This window comes from Brachycentrus maculatus, unplaced genomic scaffold, assembly GCF_059751285.1.
Source record: "Brachycentrus maculatus isolate JH-2025_06_01 unplaced genomic scaffold, ASM5975128v1 h1tg000003l, whole genome shotgun sequence".
In the NCBI taxonomy this organism is placed as follows: domain Eukaryota; kingdom Metazoa; phylum Arthropoda; class Insecta; order Trichoptera; family Brachycentridae; genus Brachycentrus; species Brachycentrus maculatus.
In genome coordinates, this window is record NW_028280758.1 from 681,358 (window position 1) to 699,908 (window position 18,551).

The 18,551-nt window shown below is 35.4% G+C and overlaps 2 protein-coding genes across 11 annotated transcripts in view; one reads left to right on the plus strand and one right to left on the minus strand.

Annotated features, from left to right (window-relative positions):
- Window positions 1-8,890, plus strand: part of LOC148313984 (uncharacterized) — a 38,570-nt gene extending 29,680 nt beyond the window's left edge. For 3 of the 10 annotated variants that reach the window (XM_088263610.1, XM_088263768.1, XM_088263463.1), the window contains exons 2-10: window positions 848-919; window positions 1,844-1,936; window positions 2,806-2,952; window positions 3,208-3,341; window positions 4,198-4,406; window positions 4,491-4,585; window positions 5,523-5,628; window positions 5,950-7,506; window positions 7,962-8,637. In XM_088263610.1, the coding sequence (XP_088119736.1) occupies window positions 848-919; window positions 1,844-1,936; window positions 2,806-2,952; window positions 3,208-3,341; window positions 4,198-4,406; window positions 4,491-4,585; window positions 5,523-5,628; window positions 5,950-7,506; window positions 7,962-8,400 (2,852 nt within the window). In that variant the 3' untranslated portion in view covers window positions 8,401-8,637. Of the gene's footprint in view, window positions 1-847; window positions 920-1,843; window positions 1,937-2,805; window positions 2,953-3,201; window positions 3,342-4,197; window positions 4,407-4,490; window positions 4,586-5,522; window positions 5,629-5,949; window positions 7,507-7,961 lie in introns of all 10 variants that reach the window. The other 7 variants (XM_088263528.1, XM_088263687.1, XM_088263222.1 and 4 more) reach the window with 4 other exon arrangements.
- Window positions 789-18,473, minus strand: Taf11 (TATA-box binding protein associated factor 11). The gene is made up of 6 exons (XM_088264022.1): window positions 18,244-18,473; window positions 18,055-18,159; window positions 15,976-16,228; window positions 14,926-15,110; window positions 13,822-13,923; window positions 789-901 (listed from the first exon to the last, which is right to left on the minus strand). The coding sequence occupies exons 1-6, from the start codon at window positions 18,359-18,361 to the stop codon at window positions 864-866; spliced, it is 801 nt and encodes a 266-aa protein (XP_088120148.1). The 5' UTR covers window positions 18,362-18,473; the 3' UTR covers window positions 789-863.
- Window positions 18,474-18,551: the final 78 nt, after the last annotated feature.

Genomic DNA, 18,551 nt, shown 5'->3' on the forward strand with positions numbered 1-18,551 from the left:
AATTATTGAATTTTTACATGTGTCAGACATACATGTCTCTGGCAATTGAGACGGTACAATTAAAAGAATTGTAAAGATGGCGATGTGTCAACCACACTGTCTGTGTGAGTGCGGGGTCTTGTCCACTCTGAATAAATTTATACAGTGTGCGTGTCTGACAGCTCAAAAATGAGCCAAAATATGATAAATAGTGTCAGCCACCGGTGGCCGTCAAGGTACAATCGGAATGTCTCATGTCAGCCACCGTAGCCGACAAGGCGCGATCGGAATGTCTCATGTCAGCTACTGGTAGCCGACAAGGCGCAATCGGAATGTCTCATGCTAGCCACCGGTGGCTGACATGGCAGTCAACGTGTTAAGAAATAATAATTTTTCAGATTTCGCTAACCATACATTAAATTACAATCACACATATAACAACAATAACGTAGGGATCCTAAAAATTATTAATATCAAAAGTTGACATTTTGAATCAATAAAATACATTAAAAAAAAATTATAAACCCGTAATTAACAATATGACAATGACTAGAACCTCCCCCCTATCGTCCATGTTCCCACTGATAAAAAATAAGAAAAAGCTCCTAGCCCCTCTTCAACCTTCAACGTCCCAAGAACACAACACTAAAATTACGACTTAGCTTCACATACGGTGTTTGAAAATAATTCGGAATGCATCAAAACACGTATCACAATAGATTTTTGGTAATAGTGATATTTACTGAGTGAAATTCAAAATAAACATACATATCTGCTTAGTGGGTTTCCATATATAGCTTGCTTCTTTACTTTACTCATTTCAGAAGAAGAAAAACCTTTGCAACATATTTAACACTTTTTTTTTCAGGAAGCGGGCGGCGAACTCATAATAATTCCTCCAGCAATTGTCTCAGCGACGATCCTGAGGATGGTTTATATAGTGAGTTAAAATTTATTTACTTAATTAAACTCTAAAAAATAACATTTTGAGTGTGTTCAAATACTTGACAAATCTGGGTTTCTCTACTTTTTTATTATTATTATTTTGTATTATTTGAACACATTCAAAATGTTGTGAATAAAATGACTGGTCAAAATATAAGCTGCATAACAAAATTCAAATGAGGCTTTCAGGCGTATCCCAGTATGTGAAATAATCCGTGTTCGGATCTTGCATACAAATAAAAGGGTCTCTGCTAAATAAAAGCTTTCTTAATCCAACATAGATGGCTGTTATAAACTCGTTTTTACCGTGTCATGAGATCGATCATATATCTAGGGTTGTTAATCATGGGTAGATTGGTGAATGTTGCACGTGAGTAAAGTGATCACTTAACCAGCCTATGACAGGTCATAAGACCCAGACTTCTATTATCTTCATCATATATATTGAGATATAAAAAAATAACCCGCACCAATATGGTGGAATATGCATTTTTAATTTTAGTTTTACTTGGTAAATACCACTATTTCTTAAAATCTATTGTGACACGTGTTTCGATGCATTGCACATCACTTTCAAACACCGTATGAAAATGATGCGGAATGCATTGAAACACTTGTCACAATAGATTTTAAGGAAAAGTAGAATTTTATTTATATTATTTAGTATTTACCAAGTACAACTTAATTTGAAAATTGATAGATTTTACCACAAATTGACTGTCGAATCAATTAATGTAAAAATGGTGGAATATGACAGATACGTCAAATTTTTACACAAAAGTTGATGCAGACAAACTTTTCACAACAATATTGTTAGCATTCTAGTTCTGTTACAAGGCCACATCGAGACTGGTGCCAACGTATGATCAGAGCGATGAAAACTTTTCACTATTTAATTACTGGATAATACTTTCCACAGATACAAAACGGGAATCGGAATTGGACAATGTTATCAACGACAGAAGAATAGGAATAGATTACAATGCCAATTCTGAACTCAAAGACGATGCACGTAAGTCGAGATAACTATTTATAAAAATATGCATGGATCTTATCAAATTGTCATTATTAGTTCCCATTATGTACATAGCAGATTAGAAGATTGACGCACTTGTACCAATTTCTTGATTCATTCATTTAACCATATCTGCTCCGTATTTAGAGCGTATGAAATTTACGGCTGCCATTTCCCATGCGTCAAGTCCACATCTCGAAGTTCAGGCTAGAAACCGCAACGAATCGTCAGCAGTCAATTCCAGGTACCTCGTTAAAGAGGCAAGCTTAATTAAGGCTCTCGGGAGGCATGCAGACCTAGCCGACTGAATCACCTTTTTTTAACGACAGTTGTGGCCATAGGATGCTATGCTGTGTCCTACGCAGTATTTTTTTGTTCCTCATGAAGTGAAACCACCGCATACCAAAAATTTATTACGGTTATTTCTCAATTACCGTTGATTGCTATTACATTGTCTACTATGCTGAAGGCTAACCTAGCCTTTGTGAGCTTGTGCACTACACACGTCCGGCAGTCCGGTTTTGAATAATAAAAGCGACTACGACAGTTTAGCGTGATTGAATTTATGTGCAATGTGTTTACGCACCGATCAAGAGCACCGATCCGAAGAAAGATGGACAAAAGCACAAGCCAATCCAAGCCAATCATCGTTTTATCATGCTAACTGAAGTGCTGGACGGTAAAATTCCGTGTAGTGTACAAACGCCCTTTAACTAATGCAATTCCTAAAATTTGCGCCATGCTAGTGTCAGTAAATTTTTAATTGAAGAGAAGTGCCATTTTATACTTTTAATCTTCTTATAATGCAGAAACAACAGTTAGTTTTATAATTGTAATTTAATTAATATCCTTCTTGCCCTTTTAAGGTGTTCCAGATAATCTTAATTTACTTCCGTGTGATGTCTGCGGGAGAACCTTCCTTCCCGATTCTCTGGTGAAGCATACGGTCATCTGTGAGAAGACAGCAGCTAAGAAAAGAAAGAAGTTTGATTCTTCCCGGCAGAGGAGAGAAGGTCGTTTACATTACTTTCAATTTATTTTATAATATTTTTCACAATCGATTGACAGTGTATTTTATTGGCCGTTTAAATTATTAATAAGTATTCAGTATTGGTTACTGGCGATTGGAGTTTTGGGAAATTTATATACTAAAAGGTATTTTGACAAATAAAGAACATCTTGTTGTATGTTATACTTTTTATATTATGCCATTATTTTTTCAATATACAAATATGTTTTCATGTTCATTTTTTGTTATTCAGGAACAGATTTAGCTCAGTTCTTGCCTAAGAATTTTGGATTACCGGAGAACAGCCCATTTCTTGAAAAAGAGAAACCGATTGCAACACCTAAGATGCCGATCAAGACAAAACAACCGAGTCCCCGAACTTCACAAAGCAAGGTATTTATTAACAAGCTAATATTGTCTCTCGAAGCGATGACTCGATGAATGAATGAATGATTCTCAAATAGACTCGTTGGTGCGTCTAGCTGTCCATGGGATTCGGAACATGCACCTCCAGCACCACATTTCAAATGTGCCAATTTTACTCCGTTGTGCTGTTTTTATGGTCCATGTTTCAGCAGCATAGAGAAAAATGGAGTGGAGCAACTCCTGACAAGCTTTATCTCAGTGCTGTTACTCACCCCGCTCTCTCCAGATTTTGTCTAGCTCGGACATGGCACTGACATGACACGTGGCAGACATGTTTAATTTCAAATAAAAACAGTTTTATCACTGTACGCTTCACAAAGTAAATCACAAATTCTCTTTTATTTATTACTGATCTCGCTGAAGATGATTAAAATCGATTCTCGTCATATTTGCGCCAATAATAATTTGCTAGGAAGGTCTTGATATGTTCTTTTTCCTGGGTTCCATCCCAACTTATCATCTTTGTAGACTGTTGGGCTCAGCTCTCCTGATCCTCAGGTTGTAGGTCCTTCTATCATATACAACGTCACCTAGGCCATGCCTTCAAATCATGTTATTTTTCTGTAGCATCAATGAATTTTTTGGTCTTCCTCTTGATATCTAGAGGAAGATCCATGGCAATCGCTTGGTTAAATATTCAGATTCTCTACATCCTATTTGCCCATACCATCTCAATTGCCTTTCCTCTACCTTACTATTGATGTCAGTTACACCCAGGCTTCCACGAATCCGTGAATTCTTTTTTTTTGTCTCTAAGGGACACTTCCTATGATATGGACATGAATAACATTTACGAATATTAATTTTCTGTTTTCATTTCCAGTTGTTGGCGGCGCCCGACACGGTGAAGTGCCCTCACTGCGGGCGCGGGTTCGGGGCGCGCGCGTGGGACCGGCACGTGGCGTGGTGCGCGGAGAGAGCCAAGCTGGCTGTGGCTCCGGGGGCGACGTGCGGTCCTGAAGGCGTACGCGTGGCGAGGTCGCGTCTCATCGCGCGCACTTCCTACAGAGCGCCACCCGTCAAGAGCCGCAGGTAACATTCTGACATTCCATATATTCAACTATATTCAAGTCATACCAGAACAAAATCCATCAATGCTTTAAAATTTTGTATCAGGTCCCTCACAAGAGAGAAGTACTCCCTCAGCAGATCAGCATCCGTCGACTCTGGAGTTAGTGACCGTTCCTCGGGTGACAGGAGAACCAATACAGGTAAAAATTTTTATATTTTTATTATTATAGACAATACTTACTTTACTTTTCGTGTGGCTGCGGCTTCTTCGCCCATGTGGGTTGCGTCTTATGAAATTAGAGTCTTGTCTCATCAGCCAGTCCACCGCCTCCGAGGTTGCTTCATGGATATCCCGAAGGTCACCACCAAACCCTTTAAGTCAGCCTGTACTACGTGCCTTATGGTCTGCTCAACTTCACACTCATAATCAGGGTTGTTCCTTTTCCCCCACCTCCGGAGCAAGTAGTTGCAACAACCCTGCTCCGTGCTTACTCTGTTTTATTGTACCCATGCCCTTCGAGGCAGATTAAAACACGCTACTCGAACTGTTGGGTCCACTATTAATTGTTTGTTCGGTGGCCCTCTTTCTTTCCACATTTCCTCTATGTTGGTTTTGTCTGCCTCCACTGTCCAAATAGGTTCACGCGATTTGAGCCTCTTTGGAGGTGGGTGAAAAATATCTCCAAAATCTGGTAGATGGGGTTTATGTTTGATATTATTTTTCTCTCCGACTGTGGTATGTAATCTTCGAGGGTCCGGCGGCGCGATGTTGGATAGCACTGGTAACCATTGTAGACAATAATAGATACATTTACATAGGTTTTTTTACTACTTAAATATATTGCAATAATAAAAGATAAACCAGCTTGAGTAGAACATAAAATTTCATTTGAAAATGGTTTCTTTGAGTCTAATTGTCATTTTGAAAAGTTTTTTATTCTATTCAATGGGAAAATTCTCTAAATATATCTAACAACGATCATCACGCAACATGTAAAAAATAATGGTTCCACAGTTGACCATCGAATGACAGGACGAGGATACTTTTGTCAATCAAATCAATCACAAAGCCGGTTTTGATAATGTGACCAATATGTGATAAATGTGCTAAGAGATTTTCAAACATTTGATTTCCAGATGGTAGCGGTGATGTCCAACATTTGCCAATCATCAAGAAGTCTGCGCGTGGCCCTAACAATGATGTTGTCAATACTATGTCTCGTAGCTTCACTAACAAATCCAGGTTTGTCATTCCATTATTAATTAGTTATCCAAAAAAAGGAGAATCATAAATTGCTATTCCATTTTTAATATTAATAAATCTATGCATGACTAGCATGGTGCAATATTTTACTTTGTTTAGTAATTTCATATCATAAATAATATTAGTATCACAATATTGTACCATTAAAATTATTGGCTAGTGTAAAGTAAATTTCGGATTGCAAATTAATATTATTTTATTGATTATGAACAATTAAACTTATTTCAATCAACAAAGAAAACAAAGGAGTTTGGAAATGTTTTTTTTTCTCTTGTATTTTACAATTATTGCTCATTTCAGATTTGACGATCATTATGATCCATTCCTGTCAGCCAAACGTCAAATGATGGACCTTATGTCATCTTCCACAAATTTACACAAAATGGATATAAGTCCTGTAGAACTTAAGAAAGAATTGTTCCCCGTTACATCCAATCCTGTCCTTCACACCCCTAGGAAAAGTAGGGACGAGAACGTTATCAATAATAATGTTCCGTCTAGTTTACAGAGAACACGCTCATTACGAAGTCCTTCCAATAAATACAATCTAACTGGCAAGTTCAACTCGCCTAAACCCAACACCAACACTGTAGCCTCCAACTCGTATTCTTCTAAACCCGTAGAAAAACACGATTTTATAAATAACAAGGAAAAACAGATCAAGTCTAATAATACTTCTCCTAAATCTAAAGCCAATTATGTTAAAGTTGAGAACAAAAACAGATCGCTTAACGAATCTTCCGACGTCACCTCTAGATTCCCAAACCGAACCGAAAAACATAGAGTCATTAAGCTAGAACCTGTAGAGAAATTCTCAGCATCGAAGAACAGAGTCGATAATTCTTTATCTAATAATAATGCCATCAAAAATGATTTGTCAACTTCGCAGGAAACTTTTATAGACCCGAAGCTGATAAATGACAAAATACCCCCCAGCGTCCAAAAGTTACTAGACAACCCGGTTCTGCTCAGCAGTACCGAGTCTCTAGTCTGTAATAATCCCCTCAAAGGGACAGTTCAAGCGTCGCATAAAAAGTTGACCAAAACATACGCCAACACTTTCCGAGGTTCTAATAATTCCAGCTCCAATGAGGAGTCCACTACTCCTACAATAGACGACCTCAGCGCTCAGTATGATAAAATAATGATCTCTTTAGAACAAAGCTTGAGTTCGAAGATGTCGCCGCAAGACGAAGACGCGCTCTACAACGATCTGGAGGAACTCATGTCTTCTTTAGATGATGATTCTCCATCCCACATAGGTTCCTTTAGGAAAAATAACACTAAGACGCGTACCACAAAAGATTCTTTAGATGGCTTGAGTTTAAAAAATCAAAAAAATAACGCTCAAAATACCTTAAACACTAATAGTTCCTTAGATAAACAAAAACATGTTCCGTATAATAAGTCTATATCTTTAAATTTTAGCTCAGTTAACCCTCTCCCAAATCCTGTCTATCCCATGTACAAGAGGTCCAACTCTGTGCAGGATCCCAAGGACAAGAAAGTGACCACCAACAAAATTGGTCAAAGATATAAAGAAAAAGAATCTCAATTGGAAGATGACATCATCAGCTCGTTGAAAGATATCGATGTGTTCTGCGAGTCTAAAATGTCTTCGCAAACTAAATACGAGGAGAACAGTCTGTTCAAGAATGAGAGGAATAAAAAGGTTGCGAAAGATTACAAATTTGACGATATCTCGATTTACAAGAAGACCAACAAAGTTTCCAGTGTTGACCGAATAAGTATTGGCACTTCGCAGTTTGATGTTACCGCAAGTGAAAGCAGAGAGACTTCGCCAGACAACTACAGTAACTATGGCTCCAAATCAATCGCTGATTCTGCTTATGGAAGGTTAGGGTTTTTATTTGTTTTTACTTTAAACGCAAAACACACACATTTTTGGTTACAACCATTTGCAATCAACAATAAAGATTTCAACTACATATAGGCGAACAAGACAATGTTGAACCTGCATGGGCATTACATGCGTATCCTCCTCTTCTAGCAAAACTAATTTTCATATCAATTTTTTTTTAATATGCTAATTATTTACCTATTTTCATTTCCCGACTACCGAAGTTTACATTTAATTTTTTAAATAATAGTGACATAAAAGGTATCATATATTAAGGTAGTCTGTTAGTTTTTTGGTAGTTTTGTTTCCTACCCAATTAGTTAATCTTATCTTCGTTAAGTAGTAGAAGAATTAATTATAATCCCTTTTTTTCAGTATTCCTAACATTAACCGAAGGAAAAATGATCCAAATCGATGTGTTAACTAATGTTAAATTTGTCTTTATTTCGAGGAGTAGTTTGAACCGCTCGTCCCCATCGGGTCAGCACGGGTACGGTAACCGAGTTTCCCCGGCGCGCAAAGCATCATCCCCCGACACCAGTTCATCCAGGAGGTCTCCCGTGCGGGAGTACACCTCTCCATTTACCAAGGAGCCCACTCCGACAAGAAGCGAGAGCCGCCTCAGCTCCAGGAGGTCCCCCCAGCGGGATCACACTTCCCCTTTCAACAAGGATAGAGACGATCTGACCCAATCTCGGACCGAGAGTCGGCTCAGCTCGAGCGGCTCCGACGCTTCCCTTCCTTCCATGATGCAGCCCATTTCCAGGACTTGCTCCAGCATCATGTCCACATCCAGAGTCTCCAAATTCTGTCACGAATGTGGATGTAAATTTCCTTTCGAAAGTGCAAAGTTTTGCATCGAGTGCGGTGTGCGAAGGCTCCTCTTTTGAGCTTATTTTTATTTTTATTATACTAATTTATACGTTGTTTCTATGTAGTTTTTATATACTTGTATAAAATTATTATTATAAAATGCTGTTATGTAATGTGTCGCATAATCGAATTTTCCCTTTACTATATTTTTTTTGTTTCACATAATTTGTTTATCAGTTTTGATAACCTATATATTTTTTTGTAGTTTCAAATTTTGTTGGATTCATTCATTGATTATAATATTCAATAACCGAATCTGATTTTTGTTATTTGTATTGTTCATTATTCCTAACAATGCGCAATCTTAATCATCTATGAGATGGTTTATGATTGTGATTATGTCAATTGGTATTTATTACAAATTGTTTAATGATGTTAAATATTTGTGTAATATACGATTTGTTTACACCGAAAATTATAAAATCATATACATACATATAATGTTCAGTATATTGGAAATTGTTTATCATATATGACCATGCGTAGTCAACAATCCATTCATTCAAATTTAAAGAAGCAAACAATAAAACTTACCTATATTTTTTATAAATGTATCTACATTAATCGTCTAGACATTTTTATAGTTTATTTATATTTAAAAAATAAATTTAAAAATGTAGCACTTTACGAACATGGTTTACTAACGGTTTTTTATTTCAACTGAGACAATTTCCACTGTACTTGAACTAAATATGGTAAAGCCATTTTATATTTTTTAATGGATCTGATTTCTTATTTTATACAAAAACTAGTTTTAAAAATGTGTATGAAATATTTATAAGGCAATAGTACATATATCAGGGTACCACAAGTGATGAATTGGCATAAAAAAAAACAGATGAATTTTTAACCTTTAATCTTTTTATGAATTTATTCACAATATTGTGTATATTTTAATGTACATGTATTTTTGTTAAATTAAGCAGATATGTAGTAATTTAAAGAAGGGAGCTTACTGGTGTTATTTAACCGCCCTACCCATATGAATGTACGTGATATGTCAGCTATATTATCGCCCGAACGCAACAAGCTGTACCCCATCTGTTCAAGTATAAAAAAGTATCCGCGTCTGCAGAAATGTTTGTGACATATCGAATTGTCGCTACTCGCCCAATGTATGCGAATGTCATTTGGCCGCATTTAGTATTTCAAGGTCAATATCGCTGGCTACCTCATTTGCAGAACATGTCGAAATGCTGTTAACTGTCCCGTTCCGAAGGGGGTATCAATTTCTTTACTAGCGCTCCACAGTTTAATTATCGGTGGTACATCGCCAAGTTTGCACGTGTGTGTGTTGTGTTCCCAATACCCAAACGTTATTTGGCAAATACAGAGTGTTTTTTCTCGTTGCTAAGAAAAATTATAAATTATTCAAATTATCTACTAACATTTCTTGGTGCATCGCATTTTTACATTTATTTTATAAAAATCTGCCTTTTTACACTGTAATTAAATTGTCATAATTTTAATATTTATAAACTTTACCCTAACAATGAGTGGAAAACAATTGACAGATGATATGATTCAGCAACTTCTGAACGATACGGACACTGATGTATCTTTAAGTGATGATGAAAGCGATTTAGGGTTAGAAAATAAAGATGATGTTTCCGACACAGATAACTATATAATCGAAGAACTTTCAGCGTGGAGTCCGTAGATATAGAAGACAACAGTAGAAATGAAGAAGAAAATTTGTTCACTTCCAAATCAGGCTACAGATGGACAGATATTCCTCCACCTTCTTCAAAAACCCATTCCCACAACATAATAAGATCAACATCTGGTATAGCTAGACCACTAGCAGCTGCAAAGAGTATGAAAGAAATGTTTTTTTCTTTTATTACTCCTACCATGATGACTGAGATAATACGTTGTACCAACAAATATTGTGAAGAACGAGGTATTACGGGAAACGCAATAACAGAAAGCGAAATACAAGCTTTTATGGAATTTTTATCAGCATCTGGCAAAAATAGAGGTAGAAAACAACACATTAGTGAGCTTTGGAAAACCAACAGAGTATTTAAACAGTTCTTTTATGCAGCGGCAATGCCTCGAGACCGGTTCCAGTTTATTTATAGCAAAATTCGGTTTGATAACAAAGCTACGAGAAATGAAAGGATGGCTCTGTCTGGCCATAAACATGAGGCAATAAAATTATTTTTTGAACAGTTTGTGGAAAATTGCACGATAAATTATTCACCTGGATCCCACTTATCAATAGATGAGCGCCTAGCTGTCTTTAGGGGAAATTGCCCATTTAAGGTGTATATAAAAAGTAAGCCAGGGAGGTATGGAATAAAAATATGGGTGGCGGCAGAAGCCGATAGTGGATATATTTGTAATGCACAGATTTACACGGGCAAAATTAACAATGTACGGGAGGTGAATCAAGGTCATAGAGTTGTGATGGAGATGGCCACACCGTATTTTGGCAGTGGACGAGGAATTACAGTCGACAATTTTTTCACATCTGTGGCCTTAGCACAATCATTGATGGCGGAAGGACTTTCTCTTACGGGGACAATGAGAAGCAACAAAAGAGAAATACCTGTAGCATTTCAGAAATCTCCTTCACGAGAGTTATTTTCCTCACTGTTTGGGTTTTCGAATAATATGACCCTGGTATCGTATGTTCCTAAAATTAAAACTGCTGTAAATCTTCTAACGACAGAGTTTTATAACAAAAGCGTCGACGTTGGATATAAGAAAAAATCGGAAATAATTTTGCATTACAACAAAACTAAAGGTGGAGTTGATTTGGGAGATAAAATGACAAGAGAATATTTATGCGCCCGGTCTACAAGGAGATGGCCACTTAGAATTTTTTTTGAAATCCTTGATATGGCGGCATTGAATTCTTATTTTCTTTGGCTTAAAAAAAATCCAGAATGGAAACAAAATGACAGAAGTAAGAGAAGAAAATTTATTCAACAATTGGCCATGGAGCTCGTGACAGATAACGCAAGAAAACGAAGCAGATTAAAATCAAATGATAAGCTCCATCAAAAGGCATTTAGCTTATTTGCAGATGAAATGGGGGAAGAATTCCCCTTAGATAAACCATGTACTTCAGCTTTCAATCCACCTACACAACGAGGTCGCTGTAATTTCTGCCCCCGCAAATCTGACAAAAAAAAACAAAATAAAGTGTGTTGTTTGTGACGAATTTATATGTTTGATACATAAACACGAGGTAAAAAAGTTTTACTGTCCAAACTGTTCATTCAACGTTATGTGATTTTTTATATTGTTTTTTAATGTCTGAATTTTGTAAACATTCTTTGTTTTCTTCCCATAATATAACGACAAATTATAAGCACGCTGTGTAGTATGCTTCACTCTCTCTCCTCACCCCCCCCCCGCACGCATCGTTCCGGCCAACATCCGGCCGAAGCTCTCCAGTGATGATTGAACTTCGGTTGGAATTGGATGCAATTACCGCAGAGAACTTCTTCGCAACTATGTTTTTTCGAAAATTATTATGTTTATTGCAGAAAAATCAAATTATTATGGATAAAATAGAATAACAATAGTATGATAAACATTTTGGCATAAGTAGAATTTGTAAAAACACTGTATTTATAGCATTTTACTTGGGGTATTGCCAGTACCCCCTTCGGAACCTACGGATTATTTTTTTTTCCTCCGGACCGGAAAGGTTAATTATTGACAAAATATATAATATATAAATAAAACCCTTATCCGCACCCCAATGGTGCATAGGGCACTGTGTCATATAAACGCAGTGTTATCTTAATCGTTGATACATGAAGGAAAGGTGATAAGCCCTCCGCTTCAGGTACCAGTCCATGGTAATTTTGAATAAATATTACAGTGAAAAAATCACTTATATTTATTTTACCCCCCTTGGGAATCGAACCCGGGACCTCCAGAACGGTAGCCGAGCGTGCTGACCATTACACTACGGAGGCGGAGTTGACAAAATATATTTGTAAAAATATTAAATAAAAATTATTACAAAAAATTATCCAGTATCCGGTATGTTGAGAACCTCTGACTTGCAAAGGATATTAAAAGAGTCACAAATGTGTCAATTGTTAAGAAATTTAGTCTGGAACATTGTAAATAGGTATTGTTATTTTTTTAATCCGACTTTTTGAATAACCAAAAGGTAGGGCGGTTAATATGTTTGTATTTTAATACAAAATGATTTATTATTATCTCAAAGACAATTAAACAATTTTTATGGTTTCTGATACATAAATATTTGCTTTTTATTGGTAAATTACTCATTTCTTATGACAATTGTTTTTTTTATGATTTGTAATTGCAATGTTTTTATTTGCTTGATTTTAAACGTTTTGTAAATTCTTAACTTTTTAATGCTTGTTTGCTGATTGCATTTTGTTAATTATTTATAAAAAAAAATGTATAACTATTAATATGAAAAACTAAAATTAATTTAATGACTTACATATTATATAAATTATGTTTAATTTTAAAGTCTAGTTACCATTCCAACAAAACGTTTGGGCCATTGTTTTAACAAGACTGATTTTTTAAAATCTATAATAACAATGCAAGCTTTTGCCATAATTATTGTACTTAAATTATAATAAATTAATTTGAAACGATAATTCAGCTTTATTATTTAGCCCTTTTCAATATATTTCAAACAAATTCATTGGGTCCGAAAAGACAAATCTCGAATCCTGATCAAATTGATTTGCGAAAACAGTTATTCTTTTGGAAATTGCCAAAGTCGCCAATTTTCAAAAGAATAACTGTTTTCATAAATATTTCGAAGTTTCATATAATTTTTCCCCAATTTCTTTCATCGTAAAAAATAAAAATAAATGCCGAAATCAAAACTTTTATTAATTAATTCTATATTGTTAAGTATAAACCATTTCGAATAGATTTTTTTTAATAGCCTTATAATATCCTCTATATACATCTTTTATGCAGAAGTATATAGGTGTTTCAACAGAGATGTAGCTTTTTTTTATACGAAGGGAATATGGAAGTCTGGGCATAAACACACTTTACGACCTGGCACTGACTGGCTTAAGTGATCACTTTATACACTGTAACGTTCACCATTCTATTCATTATTGAACATAGCACATAGCATCAAATTTCGAATGCTGTATACATATATGCAGTATCGTTACAATCACATTCATATCTTTGAAATGCCATCTGTTGGAAACTTCGTGAAGTAAATAACTTTCCCCCTCTTGACCATACGTGAGAATTCCTTAAAAATTTTATTTTCACACATTGGGAGATGTCTGAAATATTATTGCAATTTATATACTTCTAATTAAACCAGTTGATTATTGTCAGCCAAAAATATTGAAATTATTTTAAAAAAAAGAATATTTGATAGAGATATTAAAAAATGTTTTTTCTTCTTTTTTTGAAATTTTTTAAGGGCTATAATCTGAAGAAATTTCGATGAGCCTTACTAGATGGTATAACATGACGATTTCTTAATCTTCGTACAGCTTCCCTCAGGTGTTTCGGCTGTAATGGACCCACTTCTCCTGACTGTTCCAAGACATCAAGGGCTGAAAATAACATTCGAGTTTTGTACAACTTATCACATCTTTAACCGGATCCACGCGGCACGCATAATATAAAATAATACGTCAATCCTTGGCCTTATGACATCTGTCGAAATATTTGACTAATAATTTGTAACATCACAAGGATAAATAAAAGAACAGATGCCTGATTTTTCTTGCGGTCGGTAATTAGTCCGCGCCGTAATCATGCCCTATACATGATAAAAGTAATCATTTAAAAAACGGCAAAATACCGCCGCGCACGGGCGTCTCTTAGGAACAAAGTTAACGCGGTTAAAAGGTTAAAATTTCTTAGATTTTTACTATGGTTATGTATCATTGCTACCTTCAGCGTTAAGATCAAGAGAGATTAGTTGGGTGTGACCAATTTATAAAAACAAATGTTCTCTCTGCGTTTACTCTCGTAATGAAAAAAAAATTAGGAAATTTATGAGAAGCTGGACTGTTGAAGGATGTTAACAGGCCGTTGCACAATAAGAATGTTTGGCATTTCGTGTCCAAACCAAAGTTAGTTTCATCAATGGTCTTCACTCAACTAATAAATCAAGGTTGATTTAAATGCTGATAGCATATTTCGTTCATTCATTGTACTTCTTACTGATGCTTTAGCCACCATTGTAGGGGTCGTCCTCAAGGTGCTATGGCCCCCTATGTTATGTAGTAATATATATACCAATACCAATATACTCTATACCAAAACAGAATATTGGTGGTTCTTCCATTTTGCAGTTAAGTTTTTATCTCAGCGTAGATGGACACTGCAAATCGGTCCAATGCGTCGAAAAGAAGTGATTATGACACGGGTCATAACTAACCAGAAAAATTCTTTTACCTACTGAAACATTTTTTAACGCATTGTGTGCATCAAATACGGTTTCTGTGTTCAAATGGACGAGAGTGCCTTGTATTTCACATGTACAATATGCTAACCAAAGAAATGCTCTTAAATGTATTTGAGACATGTAAGCTCTCTACAGAACTCACCCTCTTCGACAACTTCTCCCACAAACACTTTGGCAATCCCTGACATGGCGATGACAACATTCTGGCCGACTGAGCACCCCGTGATGGTCTGCATGAGCCTCTTCACCGACGCTTTAGGAAATGCAGCTCTTCGGTACATCTCATAACGATCCAGTTGCTCCTCCGTGAAATTAGAAACTAAAACTCTGAAATTTTTACAATATTGTTAAAATAAGTGTGTCATAATAATACAGTTTAAAAAAAAAAAAATTAAGTGATGTTACCTTTCTCACTCATTAAACTTGAGAAAGCAATTACACTATTGTGAACCTCAAGCGCCCCGGAGACGAACAATCAAATTTACAATTCTTAGGTTAAACGTGTAACCAATTGGAAAGGGCCTTTGACGTGATTTTTCAAGAAAATGGGGCTATATAAATTAGACATTATTATTATAATCGATCAGAGGCGATTACCATTTGCGCATCCATATTCATGGCAAATGATGATAATTTCAACCGCTGTAAACATTGTCAATTTTACAACATTTTGAGTGTGTCCAAATACTTGTTCACAAAATCTGGATTATCTCCAATTACAGGAGTTATTTTCATATTATTTTTTGACATCTCATCAAAGATGAAGAAGATTCGGATCTCACATACTAATATAAGAGTTTCTGCTTAATAAAAAGCTTCTTTACATCTCACCAATAGATGTCTCTAGTGAAGTTCTAGTGATTCATGAACAAGGTTTCTAAATTGGTTCATATATAAAGAAACTTCCAAGAATTTGAGTAGTGTGGTTGTCAATAATGGGTAGAATTGGTGAATGTTACACGTTTGTAAAGTGATCACTTAAACCAGCCTATGACGGTCGTAAGCCCCGTAAATGCCCAGACTTCCATATTCTTCTTCATCTTTGATGAGATGTCAAAAAATAATATTGTCAATTTTATTGCGGAGGGCTTTAGAAGAAAAATAAAAGATTGAAAGACAGAAATTGATATATCAATTAATAAAAATAATAAAAAATTGATATTCAAATAAATAATTAGATAATTACACTTACTGCATTTTTTCTCGCTCCTCCTCCTCTATCTCTTTTTTGCTTTTTTTCTCTCTTTCTCTTTCACTTATAAAACTATACTCCGATGGTTTTTGCTCCTGTTCAAATTGTTCTTCTTGCTGACTATCATCGTACTGAGCTGATAACTTCAGCTCATCATCAGTACTGACGTTCAATGATTTATCTACATCTTCACTCTTTTCCGATATATCCATATCCAGGAGAGAATCATTAGGTTTTATGCTATCAGATAGATCTACAAAAATGCAGATAACCAACTATGAATCCATAAATACAAACTCACAACTAACATCAAACAATCTATTTCACCCATCCTTCTTATATCTATTCATCTAGTCATGCATGGCCTGTGGTTACGTAAACTTTTAACACAACCAGATTTTAGGTTCTGAATTATTTAGTTATGCCAAGTCTTTCTTGGTTATCCTCATTCTATTTGTTAAATATGTATAGTCACTCTCTTAGTCGTTCTCTCGCCACTCCACGTGTCCAAACCACCTCAAAGAACCTTTCTAAATACAGTAAAACCCCTATCTATCGTTTTTAAAGGGACCTATTAAAATAAACTATGAATGCGGGAAAACAATGAATGCGGGATTAAAAGGTCAATAAGCAAATAGATACGACCGAGTAAAGATACTGTCCTCCCAATCTGCATAACGATTCGTAGATAAAATTCTAAGAAGAATACATGTTTCAAATGCAAATGTATTTATTTATAAAAAAATACAAACCTGAATAGAATTTAAAAAAACACTTTTGTTTTTTAAATGTTTTATTTTCGTAAGTCAATAGTATATTTTCAGCTTTGCAAATAGTATTTTTTTCAGCATCGGTTATTGAATGTGCGTTGTAGAAAGTTTTCTTTCAAAGAGTGTGCACGCTTCTGGAAATGCAGGTACAGGCAGCGGCTCCTTTTCATCAATATCGACCTCTCCTGCTATCGGTTACACAAGCTTTCGATAGTTTCTATCCCATACGTTGCCGTTGAATGTTAGAAAATTGGAAATAATGTAAGAAAACAGACAAAATGTATCAAATATGCAGCTTAATTTGAACGATAAATGCGGTAAATGGTGATAGAGAAACGATTGATGCGGTTTAGGTTAGTATGAAATTAAGTCGGGATAGAAGAAATAAACCACACATCCAGGAAAACGATTATTCGAGGAACGATAGATAGAGGTTTCACTGTATTTTCAATTATACGTGACTCAGCATTAATTTCTTATATCTTTATTTTTTATTCTGTTTTACACCAATTTCCATATACATATTGGAATAAAGGTGGGGACTGACTGGAATGTTATGTTACGACGAAATGGTCCGGTCAATCTCCACCTTAAGACATGGCATTTCAACAGTCTTCACTGTGCTTTCATCCTTCATTGCTAATTCAATATTTTGCTTCTACGTTATTATTGGCATTTGCAAACTAGCAGTTTGGCTTCCATGGATATATTATTATTTGCAGTCATTGTATTTAGGGCACCTTTTATTCTATTCCCTGCATTCACTCGTTTTTCAATATTTGCCATCCCATAAAAACATACTTCTTAGATATAAAAGCACTTGTTCCAGGCATTCCTCATATATGAAAATCTTGCATTATGATACTTCTTCTCGCTTTCAAATGCCATAATATTTAATTTATTTCATTCATCGCTAGTTCATTGTCCATGCATACATTTACATTCTCGATACTATGGTTGCAGAAACATCCGCGTTGATCGCCAGCAACATAGCGTCATCTGCATACAGCAAGCAGCTACCAGACATATTGCCATTCTTGCTCTAAATCCCATACCCAAATATCTTTCAATTTTCCAAGATAAGTTGGACAACCATGGTGACATTACACAACCCTGTTTTATCCTGTTTACCTGTTTTGTGATCCTAAGCGGCTTGTTATTGAAAATAGAAAAGTAGTGGAAAAGTAAGATTAAACAATGATAGATCTGACTCAGATGTCATTAACATTTTACCAATTACAAATTCAATGTTATAGACATACCGTCATCATTTTCAAGGGTGTTTTGACAGTTTGTTTTAAGTAAATACCTGGATCATCGTTATCCCTCAATAATTCTTCTTCTATCTCCAAGGGAACATCTTGAGACTCGTCGTTAGAATCACTATGCTGCAGATCTCGGGCTAAGTCTTCATCTAAGAACATTATGAAACACATGATTTAAGATGAAAAATTACACTTAACAAAATTAAGAAAGAGTGCTGATTAAAAAAACTTACCTCTGTATCTATTATCTTCATCATAATATGTTTCAGAATATGAATCTTCAATTTTGGATTCAGTGATGTTATATGACTTATCAGCTTCCTCCTCGTACTTTTCCAAAACATTATCCATATTTGTGATTTTACTTCCTGGGATTCACTTTATTGACTATCGGTTTTAATAAGTACCATAACAAAATTATTACTATTATAGCGCTAGTCGCGCTAGCGATATTTGACAGATTGACCACAGATATTTAATAGACAGCGCCACAGATAAATAGGTGTTTCCAAAATACAGTGTTTGTGAACGTATTTACGAA